Source organism: Esox lucius, chromosome 16 (genome assembly GCF_011004845.1).
Source record: "Esox lucius isolate fEsoLuc1 chromosome 16, fEsoLuc1.pri, whole genome shotgun sequence".
Taxonomy (NCBI): Eukaryota; Metazoa; Chordata; class Actinopteri; order Esociformes; family Esocidae; genus Esox; species Esox lucius.
In genome coordinates, this window is record NC_047584.1 from 3333437 (window position 1) to 3355465 (window position 22029).

A 22029-nucleotide genomic window follows, 5' to 3' on the forward strand; every position below is an offset into this window, starting at 1 on the left:
GCCCCAGACCGAGGGAGATTGACCGTCATCTTGAACTTCTTCCATTTTCTAATAATTGCGCATCAGTTGTTGCCTTCTCACCAAGCTGCTTGCCTATTGTCCTGGAGCCCATCCCAGCCTTGTGCAGGTCTACAATTTTATCCCTGATGTCCTTACACAGCTCTCTGGTCTTGGCCATTGTGGAGAGGTTGGAGTCTGTTTGATTGAGTGTGTGGACAGGTGTCTTTTATACAGGTAACGAGTTCAAACAGGTGCATGTAATACAGGTAATGAGTGGAGAACAGGAGGGCTTCTTAAAGAAAAACAAACAGGTCTGTGAGAGCCAGAATTCTTACTGGTTGGTAGGTGATCAAATACTTATGTCATGCAATAAAAGGCAAATTAATTACTTAAAAATCATACAATGTGATTTTTTTGGATTTTTTTTCAGATTTCATCACTCACAGTTGAACTGTACCTATAATATAAATTACAGACCTCATGCTTTGTAAGTAGGAAAACCTGCAAAATCGGCAGTGTATCAAATACTTGTTCTTCCCACTCTATGAGTAGCAATTTATCAAACTTTACAGCTAGCAATAATACTAAACTTTTTCTCCAGAAGTACACACCTCCCTCCTTGGAAACCAACATTAATGTAAAAATGTAATTCAAGGCATAACGGAGTAGAAACATTTCCAATCCACAACTTTTTCTTAGCTATCTGAAAGAAACAAATCTAAAAGGCCTTGAAAAATGTGCACTAAAAATAAAGAAAGAGAGCTTGCTGTAAATTAATACAGTTCTATGTTTCTGGACATAGAACTAAGCTAGCTTGATCATTGCTTATACCCCAGCCAACACTACCTTTGCCCCAGCCCCCAGGAAACACTAGCACAGCCCCAGACCTAGCTTTATGACCTGGAAGCAGTAAAAAAAAACTAGCCCCTGCTTTGGTGGTAGCCAACACAAGCTCAGTTCCAGCCCTATACAACATCTCTGCCTAAACGCTAACCTTAATCCCAGCTCCCACCTCAGCCTCAAACATCAACAACAAAGCAGTATTGCACTTGCCCATCCCCAAGCCACACAATAAGCCGGAATCTCAATCAACCAATGTGTTTTAATGGCACAATCAAACAACTGCCTCTCTGCTGCAATGCTGAGTTCAACAATTTGTTTACTTCTGAATGGAGGGGAGGAAATCGAAAAAAAAAACATGGAAAATAAGTATATTTTTGCAATGTAAAATGGATGTAGAATGTATGCTGAATACATTTAACTTGATTCTAAATACATTTCAGGTATCAAAATGTATTTCACCTTTTATTCTGAAATGTATTTAAAAATGTATACATACATTTATCTTTACTCAAAATACATTTCTGGTATCAAAATGTATTTCACCTTTTATTATGAAATGTATTTAAAAATGTATAAATACATTTAACTTGATTCAAAATACATTTCAGCTATTATTCTGAAATGTATTTGAAAATTTATAAATACATTTCAGTTTTGTCCAAATGTATTTCACTGTCAACAATACTCTCATTACAATTGTAATGTATTATAGAAAATACATTACAAAATGCATTTTTCAGGTCCTGTGAAAGTAAAAAGATGAAATGTAATTACCGACGTATTGATTATATCACATTTAGGTGCTGAAACACATTTTATAGATGTGTTCATTACCAAAATACATTTCATCTTAGTCACAAATATAGTCTAACGTATTAAGTTAAACTTGGTAATATCAAAACTTGCCTCTCCTAACATCTAATCCTGTTTGGAGTAGTGGTTAGCGCTCCTGCCTGTGGAACATAAGGTCGCAAGTTTGAACCACCAATTGTCCGATATATTTAGAAATGCAATAAATACAGTTTTCAGAAATATATTTAAGCGGCCTATTTCAAACATTTTGACATATATTTTCCAAATGTGTTCGGAAATATATTTTCCAAATGTATTCAAAAATATAGTTGAAATACATGTCTTTTCCGTATGGGCCATGACCACACAAGACTCTACTGGTTTACTACGTAATGCTGGCATGGACCAAACATCGTGAGTAAGTGAATCAGGCCAGAGCAACTGACTTTTTGATGTGGATCTGCGTGGAGATTAACACTGTTCTACCCAGTACAGCTGCTGACTAAGACGGAGCCATTGATTTTCTCTTTGCTCCGGGACTGAATGTGCTAGCTGGCCATGTGGTGCCTATTCCCTGCGCTGCCTGTCATGCACTTCTCCTTAAAATGCATTGTTTGACTTTTTTTCTCTCTTTCAGAAATACACCTCTGCAGTGTACAAGCAGTGTATTCACATGCTGAGGTTTGGAAAATGTATACAATGTGATCTAAGCGAAGAGTTGAGTTCACAATAGAGATGCTGCATTAGATCAGTGGAAGACACTACAATTATTGTAAATGATTATTATTATTGTAGCCCGAATCTCACACTATGGTGCAGCGGTCCCCAGCACAAAGCTGACCACCACAGTCTGAACCTTGCATTTGTCATTTTTGGTCAGAAGACGCACTTATCTCAGAGAAACTTACAGGAGCACTTAGGACGAAGAGTCTAGCTCAAGGACAGGACAGACCTTCCACTTCACCACTTTTACAGTCTTGCTAGTTGACATGTGCCCTAAATGCCCCATGGGTGATGCCAGTATTGCCTGGGGAGTAGGGTAGCATCCTCAAATGGGATTTTCCAGCTTAGGCACCTGCAAAACTAACTGAGGTTGTCAGGTGAGAGTGAGTGACCTCAAACATGTTTACCAATGGCTTGGAAGGTACTGTATGCCAAAGGAGATGTTGCCACAATCTTTAATTCTCCTTACATTTTGGGAGTTGACGTGACAAGACAAGGCCATAGAGCGACTGGATATTAATAAACTGGTGAAATAATTGTTTGCATGGACAAAAACTGTACTTAACTCTGCATAATGTAATAGTCTCTGAGCTGAACTCTTATCACAAAGTAATTGAGTTTAGTGGATGAGTTCTAGGCATCAGTTAGTGGATAGGTTCTGAGCTTTATTAAGTGGATGAGTTCTGGGTTTTATTGAGTGGGCTTTATTAAGTGGATGAGTTCTGGGATTCATTCTTTATTAGAGCGTCCGCTAAATGACAAAACATTTGAAAGCAACGAGTAACAGGGTCAAAAAGCATACACACAGACACACACCTGGTCGGGGAGGCAGGTGGAGTGGCTGGGCGATTTTCAGTCGACTCTTTAGGTCCTCCCATCTCCTCTGGTCTACTGTGAGCAGAGCGGTTCCCTGTACAATACAGACACTGGTCAAACTTACAGATGACAGTGATAAAAAAGGTGTTATGAATCAGAAACACTGATAACTGTCAGAGAGGTGTAGTGTCCAGCTACATTATGCCACTGTATTTATTTGTACCTATTGTGTTGGAATAAAAAAATATTTAACTTAGAGAGTTATCTTAAAACAAATATTGTTACGTTTAAAAAAAACGGGGAAGTATGACAACGCACTGTCATTTCAAAGATCTGGTAGCAATTAGGTTGACTGCCTTGCTCAGGAACAGATAAATAGCCTTTTCACCTTGCCAGCTCAATTTGGTAGAGTGGTTTGGGAGGCTAGTGGTGAAGAGCTTTGTGCCAGTAAATTAAAAGTAGCTAGTTGCAATCTCCAAATTGAAGGGGAATTTTTTTCTGTTTCCGTGCAAGACAGTTGCAGTCATTGCGGTAAATACAAATGTGTTCTTAGCTTACTTACCAGGTAAAGTAATGTTAAAAAAATACTTTTGGTTTCAATGAGCACCCCATTACTTCAAAAACATAAACAAACTTGTTGTTTATTGTGTAATATAATTAAAATGTTTATATACTGTGGGTTTTTGGTTGTGTGTGTTTTGCTGTGGTGTGTTCTACTTCTAAAATGTGTATGACTTCGCCAGGTAATCATTGCAAATAAGATTCACAAGTGAATAACCTAATGTAGTCAAGTAAACGTGAAATGAAATAAAACCATAAATAATGATTGTGATTATCAAATTAGGTTACATTTTATGTTGAGAGTCCTAACTTCCATCTGTAGATGTTCTATAGATAGAATTACTATTAAGAAACTTTACAAACAATCTGCTGATAAGCAAATGCTTGCTAAAGGTTTAGGGTAAGGATCAGAAAAAAGGTTGAGGAAAGGGTTAGGGTTACTTTCGAGACTCTCAAAATAAAGTGTTAACTTAAATTGCTTTGGATCTCACACCTTGTTTTCATTGAAGTTAGCAATGACCACGCCGACAAACAGAGTGAGTCCAATCATACAGCCCAGAAAGACAAAGACGTGGATGTAGATACCATGGATCTGCAGGGAGACAGATGTGTGTTGTGATATTAAGAGTGCTATGTATAAATCACTATTGATGTTATCAAGATAGTGCAAGTTGAGAGAGAGACAGAGAAAGAGCGAAAGAGACAGGGACATGGAGAGAAAGAGAGAGTGTGAAAGAAAAGAGGAGAGAGAACGAGACACAGATTGAGAGAAAGGGAAAAAAGACGGAGAGCGAAACTGAGAGAAAGATTGACAGAGGGGGGGATTGAGGAAAAATACAGTAAATGTGTGTACCGTTCCCACACGGTGAATGATGACATCACGGACCTCCACCCATCCTTTCAGTGAAAGCACCTCAAACAGAGCCAGCATGGCATTACCTACATTGTCAAAATTAAAGTTGCGAGGATTAGCCCTGCAAAAAGAAAAGAAAAAACCTTAAAGTAGCTATTACAGACTACAGTTTCGCAAACTATGGCAGATTCATAAAAAATGTAAAAACATACAGACGGATGATAAATTAAAGACGCACTAGGTAGGATAGAGTTATGTCCCCTATAAACATGTTGTGTAACTTTAAGAGTTGTTTAGCAACACAGACAGTTCAGTGTTAGTGGAATGTCAACTTATAATTTTTGGAGACTGCTGCTACTTTACAGCCAATTCTGATCCAGCAATCCCGTTCCAACCAATCGCTTTTTGTGAGGCGGGCCTTCCAGCCAATTGCCTTTTGGCTGGAAGGCCCCTAGGTGTTTAGCATTTTTGTGCCTTCGCTTGTTTCGCTGTCTGCTGGGCGCTTGTGGGGGTGTACGTTTGTCTGTTCCAAAAAGGTTTCTGGTTTTCAAAGGAAGTTCCATTAACTAGCTTATGCAGCTAGCAGTATTATGATGTCAATCCACTTTTTGAGCATATGTAATGTTAGAAATCAGCCGTTTCGTATAGTGGCTGAAATAATCATTGCTCAATTATTTATTGCAGCATTTGATAGTCTATTGTTCATCCTGTTACAGACTCGATACTCAGTCTTACAAACTCATCTCACACAATCTCAAAGAACATCTACTACTTCTACTTCAACATACCTCTACTTTATAGACATTGTGTTATGGAATTTCTTGAACTGATGTATTCTTAATTCTATAAATGTACTGTATGAAGGAGTTACTGGTGAAAGTACTGAGTCTCCATGTTTAGACAAGAAACGGAATGTGGGAGAGGGGGATCTGGTTTCTGTTAATGGTCATCACTGAATGGTATCAGTAGATCATTGGGTCCTCCGTCAAGTCCTCAATCTGTCTAAACCATCAGTATATCCAGTGGCGTTTCTGGACAAACTGGTGCCCTAAGCAAGATCTCTAAATGTCAGCCCCTGCCAAAAGAAAAATGCCAGCTTCAGGGAAAACATCACTTTTTATTTGACTATTATAAACACAAAAGTGCGATAGCATGTAACTAACCAGTTCACCACTGCAATTTTCTCTGCAACATTCTAAAACAAATTTGTCTCGAATTAATCATCTGAACTGGCCTTTGGTGTTCTACTTCCACCTTTTGTCCACGGCCTGAGCACATGCTATGTATGTACTGCTACTCTATGTAATTCTAGCTTAGCTAGCTTAACAAACAATATTTCAAATAACTAAAACCAGAGAGAGACACTCAGATGCTTTTAATATAGTCCAGAAAAAACCTAACACTATACTTTTGTCTCCTTTCTTCCTAATCTATCCTCTTCTTTCCATACTGTTCCCCAGAAGCGATGCTAGGATTAGAATACATTCAGCGAGGGCTTTGCCCAGAGTCCAAACCAAAAGTAGTGGAAAAAATAGATTTTGAACAGCTAAATGTATTAGTTGTACTTTTTATCATAAAAAAATTGCCTTGCTATAAGCACTCACATTGTCTGGAAAAAACGCCCTAATGTGTACTATACAGTATAAATCATTTGATCCCCTGCTGATTTTGTACGTTTGCCCACAGACAAAGTAATTATCAGTCTATAATTTTAATGGTAGGTTTACTTGAACAGTGAGAGACAGAATAACAATAAAAAAATCCAGAAAAACGCATGTCAAAAATGTTATTAATTGATTTGCATTTTAATGATTGAAATAAGTATTTGATCCCCTCTCAATCAGAAAGATTTTTGGCTCCCAGGGGACTTTTATACCGGTAACGAGCTGAGATTAGGAGCACACTCTCAAAGGGATCTCAGCTTGCTAACTGTATAAAAGACATCTGTCCAAAGAAGCAATCAATCAATCATATTCCAAACTCTCCACCATGGCCAAGACCAAAGAGCTGTCCAAGGATGTCAGGGACAAGATTGTAGACCTACACAATGCTGGAATGGGCTACAAGACCACCACCAAGCAGCTTGGTGAGAAGGTGACAACAGCTGGTGCGATTATTCGCAAATGGAAGAAACACTGTCTCCCTCGGTCTGGGGCTCCATTCAAGATCACACCTCATGGAGTTGCAATGATCATGAGAACAGTGAGGAATCAGCCCAGAACTACACGGGAGGATATTGTCGATGATCTCAAGGCAGCTGGGACCATAGTCACCAAGAAAACAATTGGTAACACTACGCTGTGAAATACTGAAACCTTAGAGTGCCCACAAGGTCCCACTGCTCATGAAAGCACATGTACAGGCCCGTCTGAAGTTTGCCAATGAACATCTGAATGATTCAGAGGAGAACTGGGTGAAAGTGTTGCGGTCAGATGAGACCAAAATCGAGGTCTTTGGCATCAACTCAACTCGCCGTGTTTGGAGGAGGAATGCTGCCTATGACTCCAAGAACACCATCCCCACCGTCAAACATGGAGGTGGAAACATTATGCTTTGGGGGTGTTTTTCTGCTAAGGGGACAGGACAACTTCACCGCATCAAAGGGATGATGGACGGGGCCATGTACCGTCAAATCTTGGGTGAGAACCTCCTTCCCTCAGCCAGGGCATTGAAAATGGGTCGGGGATGGGTATTCCAACATGACAATGACCCAAAACACACGGCCAAGGCAACAAAAGAGTGAGACCTTAATCCTATAGAAGATCTGTGGAGGGAGCTGAAGGTTCAAGTTCTGCAAATAGGAGTGGGACAAAATCCCTCCTGAAATGTATGCAAACCTGGTGGCCAACTACAAGAAACGCCTGACTTCTGTGATTGCCAACAAGGGTTTTGCCATCAAGTACTAAGTAATGTTTTGCAGAGGGGTTGAATACTTATTTGACTCATTAAAATGCATATCAATGTATATATTTTTTTTTACATGCATCTTTCTGGATTTTTGTTGTTGTTATTCTGTCTCTCACTGTCCAAATAAACCAACCATTAAAATTATAGACTGATAATTTCTTTGTCAGTGGGCAAACGTACAAAATCAGCAGGGGATCAAATAATATTTCCCTCACTGTATGCCTCTTTGATGGTTTCATCTTGATGCTTAGAAACAAAGTGACTTGCTGCTAGTTGCCTAGCTCACCCCATTCAACATAGCTGGCATAGGCAGTCTCACTACCGCTGGCCGGCAGTACTGGGGCAAACAGACTAAAAACTAGCAAACTTAGAGCAGTGCCACCATTTGAGACTGAGGACCCAAAACAACAATAATATAGAATTATATAGAATTGTAATATAATAACCTAAAAATAGTAATCATCATAATAATAAGTGATAATAAGCAGCCCACCTTGCTGACCTATTGTTATCTTGACATTTCTGCTTGTTGAAAGTGAACTATGTGGCCTGGTAGCTACCTAGCTAGATATCCATTTGAGTGGAATACATGTTTTTTCAATGGCCAAATAATTTACAGAGATGCCTAGGAGACATATACAGTGGGGAGAACAAGTATTTGATACACTGCCGATTTTGCATGTTTTCCTACTTACAAAGCATGTAGAGGTCTGTAATTTTTATCATGGGTACACGTCAACTGTGAGAGACGGAATCTAAAACAAATTGTATGATATTTAAATAATTAATTAGCATTTTATCGCAAGGCTGTGTCAACGTGCCGGCTACTTAGGAACCGGGGTAAAAGTGCAGTCCTCAGAACGAAGGCTTTTAATGATACAGTTTGTAGTTTATCACTTGAAATCTATATTTCTAAAATTGAGATATCCATCTGTAATCACAACAATATATTATTAATTACATTATCTAATAGCTGAAGGTCCTGGTTAGAAGGGGCCAACACGACAACATCATCTGCAAAGAGCAGAGACGAAATTGTGTGGTCCCCAAACCTGACACCCTCCGGCCCCTGGCTGCGCCTAGAAATTCTGTCCATAAAAAATACGAACAGAACCGGTGACAAAGGGCAGCCCTGCTGGAGTCCAACATGCACTGGGAACAAGTCTGACTTACTGCCGGCAATGTGGACCAAGCTCCTGCTTCGGTTGTACAGGGACCTGACAGCCCTTAGCAAAGGACCCAGGACCCCATATTCCACAAGCACCCTCCACAAGATGCCGCGAGGGACACAGTCGAATGCCTTCTCCAAATCCACAAAACACATGTGGATTGGTTGGGCAAACTCCCATGAACCCTCCAACACCCCGTAGAGGGTATAGAGCTGGTCCGGTGTTCCACGGCCCGGACGAAAACCACACTGTTCCTCCTGAATCCGAGGTTCTACTATCGGCCGTATTCTCCTCTCCAGAACCCTGGCATAGACTTTCCCGGGGAGGCTGAGAAGTGTGATCCCCCTATAGTTGGAACACACCCTCCGGTCCCCCTTCTTAAAAAGAGGGACCACCACCCCGGTCTGCCATCCCAGAGGCACTGTCCCCGACCGCCACGCAATGTTGCACAGGCGTGTCAACCAAGACAGCCCCACAACATCCAGAGACTTGAGGTACTCAGGGCGGATCTCATCCACCCCCGGTGCCTTGCCACCGAGGAGTTTCTTGACCACCTCTGTGACTTCAGCCCGGGTGATGGACGAGTCCACCTCTGAGCCCTCATCCTCTGCTTTCTCAATGGAAGACGTGACAGCGGGATTGAGGAGATCCTCGAAGTACTCCTTCCACCGCCCGACGACATCCTCAGTTGAGGTCAACAGCTGCCCACCTCTACTGTAAACAGCGTTGGTAGGGCACTGTTTCCCTCTCCTGAGGCGCCGGATGGTTTGCCAGAATCTCATTGAGGCCAGCCGATAGTCCTTCTCCATGGCCTCACCGAACTCCTCCCAGGCCCAAGTTTTTGCCTCCACAACCACCCGGGCTGCAGCCCACTTGGCCTGTCGGTACCCGTCAGCTGCCTCAGGAGTCCCACAAGCCAACCAGGCCTGATAGGACTCCTTCTTCAGCTTGACGGCATCCCTTACTTCCGGTGTCCACCACCGGGTTCGGGGATTGCCGCCTCGACAGGCACCGGAGACCTTACGGCCACAGCTCCGAGCAGGCCGCTTCGACAATGGCGGTGGAGAACATGGTCCACTCGGACACAATATCTCCAGCCTCCCTCGGGATCCAGTCGAAGCTCTGCCGGAGGTGGGAGTTAAAGATCTCTCTGACAGGAGACTCGGCCAGACGTTCCCAGCAGACCCTTACAGTACGCTTGGGCCTGCCGAGTCTGTCCAGCTTCCTCCCCGCCATCGGATCCAACTCACCACCAGGTGGTGATCAGTTGACAGCTCCGCCCCTCTCTTCACCCGAGTGTCCAAGACATACGGCCGCAGGTCAGATGAGACGACAACAAAGTCGATCATCGACCTGCGGCCTAGGGTGTCCTGGTGCCATGTGCACTGATGGACACCCTTATGCTTGAACATGGTGTTCGTTATGGACAAACTGTGACTAGCACAGAAGTCCAATAACTGAACACCACTCGGGTTCAGATCAGGGGGGCCGTTCCTCCCAATCACGCCCCTCCAGGTGTCACTGTCGTTGCCCACGTGGGCGTTGAAGTCCCCCAGTAGAACAATAGAGTCCCCAGTCGGAGCACTTTCCAGCACCCCTCCCAGAGACTCCAAGAAGGTCGGGTACTCTACACTACCTTTCAGCCCGTAGGCACAAACAACAGTGAGAGATCTATCCCCGACCCGTAGGCGCAGGGAAACGACCCTCTCGTTCACCGGGGTAAACTCCAACACATGGCGGCAGAGCTGGGGAGCTATAAGCAAACCCACACCAGCCCGCCGCCTCTCACCATGGGCAACTCCAGAGTGGTGAAGAGTCCATCCTCTCTCAAGGAGTGTGGTTCCAGAGCCCAAGCCGTGCGTAGAGGTGATCCCGACTACCTCTAATCGGAACCTCTCAACCTCACGCACTAACTCAGGCTCCTTCCCCGCCAGCGAGGTGACATTCCACGTCCCTAGAGCCAGTTTCCGTGTCCAGAGATCGGGTTGTCTAGGCCCCTGCCTTCGACTGCTGCCCGATCCTCTTCGCACCGGCCCCTTATGGTCCCTCCTGTGGGTGGTGAGCCCACGGGAGGGTGGCCCAACGTCGCCTGTTCGGGCTGATCCCGGCCGGGCCCCATGGGGGAAGGCCCGGCCACCAGGCGCTCGCGTACGAGCCCCAACCCCGGGCCTGGCTCCAGGGTGGGGCCCCGGCTGCGCCATACCGGGCGACGTCACGGTACTCAAAATGTTATTCATCATTAAGGGGGTTTTGAACCGCTCTTAGTCTGACCCGTCGCCTAAGACCTGTTTGCCTTGGGAGACCCTACCAGGGGCATATAGCCCCAGACAACATAGCTCCTAGGGTCACTCGGGTACTCAAACCCCTCCACCACGTTAAGGTGGCAGTTTTAACCAGGACCTTCAGCATGCACTGGGACGGTTTGCAGCCGAGTGTGAAGCGGTGGGGATGAAAATCAGTACCTCCAAATCCGAGGCCATGGTCCTCAGTCGGAAAAGGGTGGCTTGCCCACTTCAGGTTGGTGGAGAGTGCCTGCCTCAAGTGGAGGAGTTTAAGTATCTAGGGGTCTTGTTCACGAGTGAGGGAAGGATGGAACGGGAGATTGACAGACGGATCGGTGCAGCTTCTGCAGTAATGCAGTCGATGTATCGGTCTGTCGTGGTGAAGAAAGAGCTGAGCCGCAAGGCGAAGCTCTCGATTTACCAGTCAATCTACGTTCCTACTCTCACCTATGGTCATGAGCTTTGGGTCATGACCGAAAGGACAAGATCCCGGATACAGGCGGCTGAAATGAGCTTTCTCCGCAGGGTGGCCGGGCGATCCCTTAGAGATAGGTTGAGAAGCTCGGTCACCCGGGAGGAGCTCAGAGTAGAGCCGCTGCTCCTCCACATCGAGTGGGGTCAGCGGAGGTGGCTTGGGCATCTGTTTCGGATGCCTCCGGAACGCCTTCCTGGGAAGGTGTTCCGGTCCTGTCCCACCGGGAGGAGACCCCGGGGAAGACCTAGGACACGCTGGAGGGACTATGTCTCCCGGCTGGCCTGGGAACGCCTCTGTGTCCCCCCGGAAGAGCTAGAGGAAGTGTCTGGGGAGAGGGAATTCTGGGCATCCCTGCTTAGACTGCTGCCCCCGCGACCCGGCCCCGGATAAGCGGAAGAAGATGGATGGATGGATGGATTATCTAATAGCCTCAACATTTATTAACACAAATGATCAACCATATATGTTTTTACTAGTATCTTAAAGATTCCTTTTGAAATAGCTTTTTCAAATTGAGTTATTCATCCCAAACCCCATCCGTATATTCTTCATTATATTATGTCAAGGAACAATGTAAGGCAAGTACCATGTGTTTTATTGTATTGAGTGGTAGAAGTAAAGAAATGTCTAACATATCCTTTGTTTGAACTACTTACTGAAAGTCAACAACCAATGACTGACTCTGTCAGATTGCCACCCATGCCATGTACCTGTACGATATGCCACTACTGAGGTCTGCGGGGCAGTGGATCAAACCTTTGTTTGGCAAAGGATGGGGGTGGTCCCAATCTTTTGAAACGCGCCATTGATTATCGATAATCAGCACAGGTGCTTTCACTGCGTCATATTAATATTAATGATAATACATAGTTAATGCTCACAGTGATATACTGTGGGGGACAAAACTTAGTTTTCCCCTGGATGGGGGGTCATATCCCCCACGTCCTCCCCAAGATTTATGCCTGTGATAGTGAGCATTTTGCAAGTTTGCATACTCTAAGAAACCATAATGGCAGCAAGAGACCAGGATGACAAACTGACAATTCCTACTTTGTGTACAACAGCATACACTACAAAAACTGCAAAGAAGCGAAAGAAGGTTAGCTATCCTACCAATTGCAGCTTTAAAGGAAAAAGCTACATAAAATGTCTTAGAAAGGTGTTGGCCAGGACACCAGGACAGCTTCAATAAGCACTAGCATATATTTTACTAGTCTCTGGAACTGGAGGGATTCTTCCAAAAGATATTTCTCATTTGGTGTTTTGAGGATGGTTGTGGTGACCCCTGTCTAACAGGTCAGTCTACAAGCTCCCATAGGTGTTCAGTTGGGTTGAGATCTGGTGACAGCAAAGGCCATAGCATATATTTCACATCTTTTTCATACTCATCTTACCATTCAGTGCCAGCTGTGCACCAATAATTAATCCTCTTTTAAACTCACAGATCCTTTCCTTTTGCCATTTTGATCTATAGACAAGGTCAGCTCAATATTTGTATACATGCCACAGAGCATGACAGGATGTAAACACGCAGTGAACCTATATGGAGGCATCTGCTTTTGTTAGGATACTCCAGTTATTTTTTTTGTTTTGTTCTTTAATTTGTCACCCATCTACACATGCCACAATAGAAAAAGTTGAACCTAATTTTTACAGCTGCCCATTTCTGGCCCACACTGATTAAGAAATTAAACTACAAACAAGAGGAAGTGACCTCTTGAATTTCAAAATGCCTATGTGGGTTTTGAGCCCACCATGTTTATCAGATAAGACAGGCTGTTTACTTTCTGCTACACAAACCCATTATAACTGTCAAACAAGTGTGTTCGTTTAAAATTAGTTCCTAGCTGCCCCTGGGATACCCTCACAGAGTGGGGCCACAACCAGGGATCAGCAATTTTTAACAACAACCTTGAATCAATTAGGTTAAAGTGCATAGTTCAAGAGCAAATCATCAACAGAAAAGCTCTGGTATTTGAAAGGCAGCAGTTCAGACAATACTTAATCACTCACCACACCCTTGGCACCCAGAAGCCAGGTTTCTTCTCTCCTGGTCGTAGTCTGAGGTTGAGGTTTTTAGAAACGCTCACGTTGATACGGAAGATTCCATGGCAGTCTTTCTACAATCAGAAAGCCCACAGCAGATACATTGAATGGGCGGAATGGAATGGGCAGAAATATGAACAAAGAAGGCTGTGAAAAAATGTTGACTGTTGTTTATCATCTTGAACTTACAATGAAAAATTACATGAATCTAAACTTTAGTTTAGTTTCTTCAGAAAGATGCATTCTACAATCAGCCCCTTTCAGACATTTTAGGAACAAAATCAAATTGATGTATACTCTGATTTTACATTATAAAATTGTTTTTAAGTGGCCATCTCTGACATCCTGGATTATCTAGGATTTTTCAGCAGGACAACAATCCAAAGCATACTTCCAAATCCTCATGAAAATTATTCTGTGAATATAATATCAAGCTTTTGCCACTGCAATCACAGTCCCCTAAAATAAATCTTGTCGAAAACATCTGTGGTGATCTAAAGAGGAGCATCTACCAGTGAGGACTAAGGACTCTAAAAGATGTGGATAGTTTCTTTATAGACACATGGTCTCAAATCCGTTCCTATGTCCCTCCCTCACTTAAAGGGATGGTTCGTCCTAGATTCATATTTTGGTGAAATATCACTTATCATTAAAACATTATAGGAGAATAGTTTTCTATTTTGTTACACATTGGTGACTTTATTGTGTTATGTAGTAAAATAAACCCAATGTCACCAGACTTTCTTTCAAAAAGTACTTCCTGTTCAAAGACAATGCTTAGATATTATACTTATCAGGTCCTACTAATAGCTAAGAGAAATTTTAAATGCATACATTATCAAAGCTCAGGTCTTAGGAAGTTAAGAATTATTTATTTTCTTTTAACTAATTTCACTGAATTTAAGGGTAGATTCATACCATTTTGGGACTAAGATAAAGCTGATAAACAACAATTACATTTTTTTGACTGATGAATTTGTTCAGATTTACCTAGGGTGACGTGATTTCAATATGACATGCTAATTGTCTGATTTAAATCAGCTCTTTTGTTTACTCAATATTAGTATACAACAATGATTTCAATGTTTGCTATGAATGGATACTATTTTCATGAAAAAAATCGATGATAATTATTTTTATTCAATTTCTTAATAGATGGATTGGCCATACCCGGTCGGATACATGGGGGTCATTGCACTTGGCTAGTTTTCCGGCAAAGAGCTGAACGCCAAAGCTTGCAAACACAAGCATTAGAGTCAGGAGCAGGATGGAGACCTACAACAAGCATTCACACACACACACACACACACACACACACACGTAAAGTACTGTAAAAGAAAACATTGCAGGTGTAATCGATAGAGAAGTTAAAGGCAGCCAGGGCTTTCCCACAATCAGATCAGATCAATAGTGGGTAAAATGAGTGAAGGTAAAACCTTACGTTTAGCATTGCACTCTTCCATGTTAGGCTAATGCAAACTTTGCATTTACAGTATCAGACACTCTTTTGGCAGACCCTTACCAAGAGCAACTTCCAAAGGTAATCAGGGGTAAGTGTCATGCTCAAAAGCACATCGACAAATGTTTTCACCTTTTTGAGTGGGCATTAGAATGAGCAAATCTATCAGGTCCTGGGGGAAATACACCCAACGTTAGGGTACCTGCCAATGACCATCACCACTAACCAGGAAAATCTCCTTGAATCCCTTAATGACCTCCCGCACCACCTTCCTCATCTGGGGAACCAGTTTGAAAATGCGTACGGGGCGAAGACACCTCAGCATCATCAGCAGCTGAGCACCGGACTCTGGAGGCACATTAGATGGTAGCCAGCAGAGGAAGATCAGGCTGCACTGGAAGTGAGAAAGAATGAGACAGAGATTGAGAGAAACAGAGAGACAAAGAAAAGAAGAAAAAAGTCAAAAGATGGAAAGGAGAGGTAGAAGAGGGAGGAAGATATATTGAAAAAAGAGAAGGAAGGGGACAGCGGGACAGGGAGATCAGTAAAAAAGATAATAAAGCAAAAAAGCCAATCTGACACTCTGCACTTCTCTTTTTCAGGCTATTTTAATTCCCAATATATCAATGCTAAGTAGGTCAAACCCATAAAGTAAGGGGAACACTTATTTTAACAAAAGGATCCCATAGCCATGCACTCGTAACCCTTTGGCTAAAGATTTACTTCAGAATCTCAAGCACAACAAACATGTGACGAATTGGATTTGTGACATGATATGAATTGTAGAAGAGTGACATTCAGGACAGAACACACAGTACCCTAATACAAAATGGATGTAGTACTGTAGTACAACACGTAATACAGAACAGGAACCTGTTTTTGCCTGTGAGCACTACTTTGAAACTAGTGTCTGAAATTATCCACAAGACCTGAAAAGTCCCTTCCAGACAAGGTCTGGCATTGTTCACTTTTTCCCCTATTTTTGATGTATGTATTCCTTTAAAAATGGTGCATACAGTTTCTGGCACCAACATCAATTAACATCCAAAGTGGGAAAGTAAATTTAGGTGGGCGCAACAGAGCTGGTAGAGAACCATTACTGGACAATGTCTTTGTGTAATGAAATCTCAATTTGATTTCAATTAATTCAAATCTCACATCAAATTGCCTCATCTGTATTAAAATTTGATTCCTAAAAAAGCATGTAAAGAATTGTACAAAAAGAAAACCTGAAAAAACTGTTGGCTAACAATAAACAAGAAAGGAAATTATGGTGAAGGCACATCCTGACCAAATTATGTCGCTTATAGTCAGTTATTAAAAAGGGTTTAGCCCTGTCATCTTCCCAAATCCATTAGCAATAGGAATAATTAAACAGATTCTGCTTATTACTACAGGATTTAGGAAATATCATTTCTTATTCAAAGACCCAACAATTGTTCAAATTAATTTCTTTATATGTGATAGTTTGTAGAAAACAGACAAGAAAACAACTTGTTAAGCATATTATATTATTATTTATTCTAACAAAAGACCAATTAGTTCCTCTCCAAACTCACAAGGGAACAGCGTTAATTGCAAAGTGAGAAGTGGCCTATAAACTTACAGATACTTAGTAAAATACAGTGAATGACCTTGCTTTCGTTTAGGTACTGGAAATAAATATGAAATGCATCATGTACAGTCAAGGTCAAAAGTATAAACATTTGCACTTGGTTAAAATTACTCAGATTGGCTCTAAAATAAGTTGAAATTGACCAATCTTTACACTGGGGGAAAAAATATTTGATCCCCTGCTGGTTTTATACGTTTGCCCACTGACAAAGAAATGATCAGTCTATAATTTCAATGGTAGGTTTATTTGAACAGTGAGAGACAGAATAACAACTAAAAAATCCAGAAAAATGCATGTCAGAAATGCTATAAACTGATTCGCATTTTAATGAGTGAAATATGTATTCGACCCCTCTGCAAAACATGACTTAGTAATTGGTGGCAAAACCCTTGTTGGCAATTGCAGAGGTCAGACGTTTCTTGTGGCTCTGGCCACCAGGTTTGCACACATCTCAGGAGGGATTTAGTCTGACTCCTCTTTGCTGTCACGCCCTGATTGGTTTAGCAGCAGTGTTGCTGACTATGCTGTCGAATAGCGCCTGGAATCCGGAAGCCCTGTTTGACGCATACTTCCAAGGCTTGTCAGAGACCATCAGAGACGAGCTCGCTGCTTGGGATCTACCAACGGATGTGAACGCCCTCATCTCCCTTGCCACCAGGATCGGTAGTAGGATACAGGAACGCCTTCGGGAGAGAGGCAATCACTCCGGCATTTCGCTTCCCTCTGAGTACCCAGCTCCACGACGTATAAAGCATGAGGCTGCCCTGCCGTCCGAGTTCCCCCGGAGTTCTCAGACCGCTGCTAAACACTCCCATTCCAAACCCACCTGCTGTTCGCCAACAGAGGCTCCTCTCCGGCAGCTGTCTGTATTGCAGCGGCCCCAGTCACTTTGTGGCAAACTGCTGTAAAGACCAGGCTCACCAATAGCCACGGGACTGTCGGGGAACCACTTATCTACTCCCTAGACACCCACAGCCTGGTGTCTGCTCTATGCCACTATGATAGTGGGGCCCCGTTCTCTGTCTGTCCAAGTCCTCATTGATTCCGGGGCTGACGAATGTTTCATCAATGCCACCCTCATGCTCCAGTTGAACGTCTAGTCTCGCCCTCTCCATGTCCCTGTCGATGCCACTGCCCTGGAGGGGCATCCTATTGGGCGTGTCACCCATATCTCCGAGCCGGTGTCCATGCTCATTTCCGGCAATCACCGGGAGATGATCCAATTCCTGTCTTTGAACTCGCTGCATGGCTCTGTCGGCACAACCCACTCATCGACTGGTCCACTGGCTCCATCACAGGCTGGAGCCCGTTCTGCCATGCTTACTGCCTACAAGCCGCCCTGCCACCGACGTCATCGAGCTTCTCTGGAGCAGAGGAAGCCATCGATCTCACGTCGGTTCCTGCGAATCGGTTTTCAGCAAAGCCCGGGCCACTTCTCTGTCACCGGAAATGCATACGTCACTCCTGAAGTCCCGCCCTAACACATGTCATACAGGAAGTCCCACTCTAACATACGTCATACTGGAAGTCCCACACTAACATACGTCATAACGGAAGTCACACCCTAAAAACCGGATGTCCCGCCCACCTGTCACATCAATATGGAAGTCCCGCCCCCCAGGGCCATATATCACCATTCTGACACATTATACCCTACACTAACTACTCCTGGCGCTGCAGGATTTCAGTCTTTCACGGCTTACTGTTAACAATTGTTTTCTTGGTGACTATGGTCCCAGCTGCCTTGAGATCATTGACAAGATCCTCCTGTGTAGTTCTGGGCTGGTTCCTCACTGTTTTCATGAATATTGCAACTCCACGAAGTGAGATCTTGTATGGAGCCCCAGACCAAGGGAGATTGACAGTTATTTTGTGTTTCTTCCATTTGCGAATAATCGCACCAACTGTTGTCACCTTCTCACAAAGCTGCTTGGCAATGGCCTTGGTTTCGCCATGGTGGAGAGTTTGGAATCTGATTGATTGATTGCTTCTTTGGACAGGTGTCTTTTATACAGGCAACAAGCTGAGATTAGGAGCACTGCCTTTAAGAGTGTGCTCCTAATCTCAGCTCTTTACCTGTATAAAAGACACCTGGGAGCCAGAAATCTTTCTGATTGTGAGGGGATCAAATACTTATTTCTCTCATTAAAATGCAAATCAGTTTATAAACTTTTTGACATGCGTTTTTCTGGATTTATTTGCTGTTATTCTGTCTCTCACTGTTCAAATAAACCTACCATTAAAATTATAGACTGATCATGTCTTTGTCAGTGGGCAAATGTACAAAATCAGCAGGGGATCAAAAAAAATCACTCACTGTAGTAGTTAGTCTCCATCATTCTTTTTCACTGCTAATATTACAGAAATGTTGTTTTTGATTCAGAATCAAATATATACTTTGAAATCAGAAAATAAACACAATTTACCAAAATGATTGACACCCTAGACTCATTTGGTATCACAGCCTTTGACCAAAACTAGTACAATCAAGCACTTCCTATAGCAATGGATAAGCATCCTGCTGCTCTGTAATGGCAGTTCTTGTCCAAAGTGTTCCAGTTCTCCCATTTTTGGTGCTCATCAACTGCCATTTTCAGATTACTATACATGTCTTTAGATAGGATTTATATCTTTGCTGGCCACTGAAATGCTCAACACTTTGTCTTAAACATTTCCATGGTGCTTTGTGAAGTGTGTTTGCCCTTTTGGAAGACCCATAACCTTTGACAGAAACCCAGGTTTCGGTCACCAAGTTCAACATTGCACTCCAAAGTGCCTTGGCATTCTCCTGATTTCATAATGCCATGAACACGTTCAAAGCACCCAGTCCAAGAGGCAGCAAAGGAACCCCAAAACATCACTGAATCTCCTCCAGGTTTGACTGTGGGGAAGGTGTTCATTATTTGGAGGCTTCACTTTGTTTTCTGTAAACACAAAGATTATGTGTTTTACCAAAAAGCAGATGTCTTTTCATCTGTCTGCAGCAGATTTCCCCAGAAGGAGTGTTTTGGCAAATTGCAGTCAGGCTTTCTTATCTCTCTTTCTCAGCAGGTGGGTTCTACTGAGTCTCCTAACATACAAACCCACTTTCATGGAGTTGGTGACAGATTGTGTGAGAAGAACAATCACACTGTGAACTTCCATCAAGTTTTCATCAATGTCTAGGGAGACTGGCTAAAGACAACTACGGACGATTTTCTGGTTTTCTTTATTTCTCTGTGCTCATTGTGGTACACACACTGACAACAAAACAGTAAAATGTGTCCTTTTCTCTTTTTAAACTGGTTGAATTTATATTGGCGGCCCAAAGAAGATTCATTGGCTTGATATCTAGTTATTTTTAATTATAATTAACTACTTTATGAAGGTACCGATAATATTGTCCAGACATTTTAAGATTTATTAGTGAAATAAGCTAAGATTAGGTAAACTATTCTTATAATATTTTTTTTTCAACTGCAAACCAAAGAAATGTGTACCAAAATATTTTTTTATTTCAACAGTTTTGTACAATAAATGGTGGATTGTTGAATAAAAGGATGCCATTCTTTTTGGCCAAATTCTATATAAATAAAATCCATAAACTTACGAGGTAAATGAAGATGTCCATGACTCCTCCGAAGTCTCTAATGACAGCCGTGGGAGTGAAGAACAGACCGTCTGCCATGATCTTCAGATTCAGTTCGATACTCATGAAGATAACAAAGACATACTCTCCTATCTGAAAAATGCCCAAACATTAAGCAATTTATTTAATATTTAGAATTTGGGTTCATCCTATTGAGACGCGGCTATTATCATGTCTAGGTTGACATGGGAGTGAATTTTCTTAGTTATTTGTTACACAGCTCCAACCAACAGGACCCAATCATCATAAAAAGTTACAAATACCAAGCGTATAAAACAGACATCACTAAGCATTGTGTTAAACAGGCTAACGTTTCTTATTAAGGTTACTTCCACCACAAATAGCATCTATGAACTGTATGGCTTTTTCCACTGGCTGTCTTAACAGCTTATTAGCCAGTAATAGGCTTACTAGTATGTACTAATTCAGTGGTTCCCAACTATGGTCCTCAAGTACCCCCAACAATACACATTTTCATTGTAGCCCCAGCCAAGCACAGCTGATTCAACTTAACCTAATTATCAGGCTCTTATTGAGTTGAATTGGGTGTGCTTGTCCAGGGCTACAACACAAATGTTTGCTGTTGGGGGTACTCAAGGACCGGAGTTGGGAACCACTGTACTAACTTACTACTTGTAATAGTCATAAGAATTGAGGAATTGCTAGCGAAAATTAACTTTACACTGCCAAAGCAATTTCAACAACTTTTGTTTCTCTTTAATTCATGAATGATATTTATACAATATCAATAAAGGTGACAATAACATTTTCGTCAAGTGAAAAGATGAGAGAATTGCGTAAACCCTTCCTCTTTTACTGTGCAAGGGGTTGTGATGTACTGTATATTACCCCAAAAAGCATGCACAGATGTGTACTTCGAAAAAACACCAGAAATATTAATAATATAACAGTAAACAGTTTTATTTTAGGCTTACTATAATGTAGCTACTGAAGGTTGTAGTCAGCAAAGTTTTTGTCTATCCTGAACAAATCCATAATGCATAACGCATAATATGTTTAGACTGTGACGAGGCTCATTGCATGTTAGTCCGTGTCTGTAACCACTATGCTATTTAACAAGGGGTAGTCAGTCAGTCACTCATTCAGTCACTCAGTGAAATTCTCTCTTCTTGGATGGCTCCGCTTATGCGGTCCGGCAAACACTGTATTAGCAAGTACACCAATCAGCCATAACATTATGACCACTGACTGGTGAAGTGAGTAACACTGATCATGGGCACCTCTCAGTGGGTGGGATATACTAGGCAGCAAGTGAACATTCTGTCCTCAGAGTTGTTGTGTTAGAAGCAGGAAAAATGGGCAAGCATAAGGATCTGAGCGACCTTTACAAGTGCCAAATTGTTATGGCTAGACAACTGGGTCTGAGCATCCCCAAAACTCCAGCCCTTGTGGGGTATTCCCGGTCTGCAGGGGTCAGTACCTTTTAAAAGTGGTCCAAGGAATGAAAAGCGGTGAACTGGCGATAGGGTCATGGGCGGCCATGGCTCAATGATGCTCATGGGGAGCGAAGGCTGGCCCATGTGGTCCAATCCAACAGACGAGCTACTGTAGCTCAAATTGCTGAAAAAGTTAATGCTGGTACTGATGGAAAGGTGTCAGAATAGCCGCAGACCAGTCAGGGTGCCAATGCTGATCCCTGCCCACTGCTGAAAGGGCACATGAGCATCAGAACTGGACCACCACGAAGCAATGGAAGAATGTGGCCTGGTCTGATGAATCACGTTTTCTTTTACATCACGTGGATGGCCCTGTGCATGTGCGTTGCTTACCTGGAGAACAGGTAAGGATGCACTATGGGAAGAAGGCAAACCGGCGGAGGCAGTGTGATGCTTGGGGTAA

At 42.7% G+C, this 22029-nt stretch overlaps 1 protein-coding gene across 7 annotated transcripts in view; it reads right to left on the bottom strand.

Moving 5' to 3' along the window:
- Nucleotides 1–22029, bottom strand: part of nalcn (sodium leak channel, non-selective) — a 279305-nt gene that overhangs the window by 20835 nt on the left and 236441 nt on the right. For all 7 annotated transcript variants that reach the window (XM_034286758.1, XM_034286757.1, XM_020055017.3 and 4 more), the window contains 7 exons: nt 20131–20262; nt 15153–15320; nt 14638–14742; nt 13435–13541; nt 4589–4709; nt 4229–4327; nt 3175–3268 (listed from right to left, as the gene is read on the bottom strand). In XM_034286758.1, the coding sequence (XP_034142649.1) occupies nt 3175–3268; nt 4229–4327; nt 4589–4709; nt 13435–13541; nt 14638–14742; nt 15153–15320; nt 20131–20262 (826 nt within the window). The remainder of the gene's footprint in view (nt 1–3174; nt 3269–4228; nt 4328–4588; nt 4710–13434; nt 13542–14637; nt 14743–15152; nt 15321–20130; nt 20263–22029) is intronic.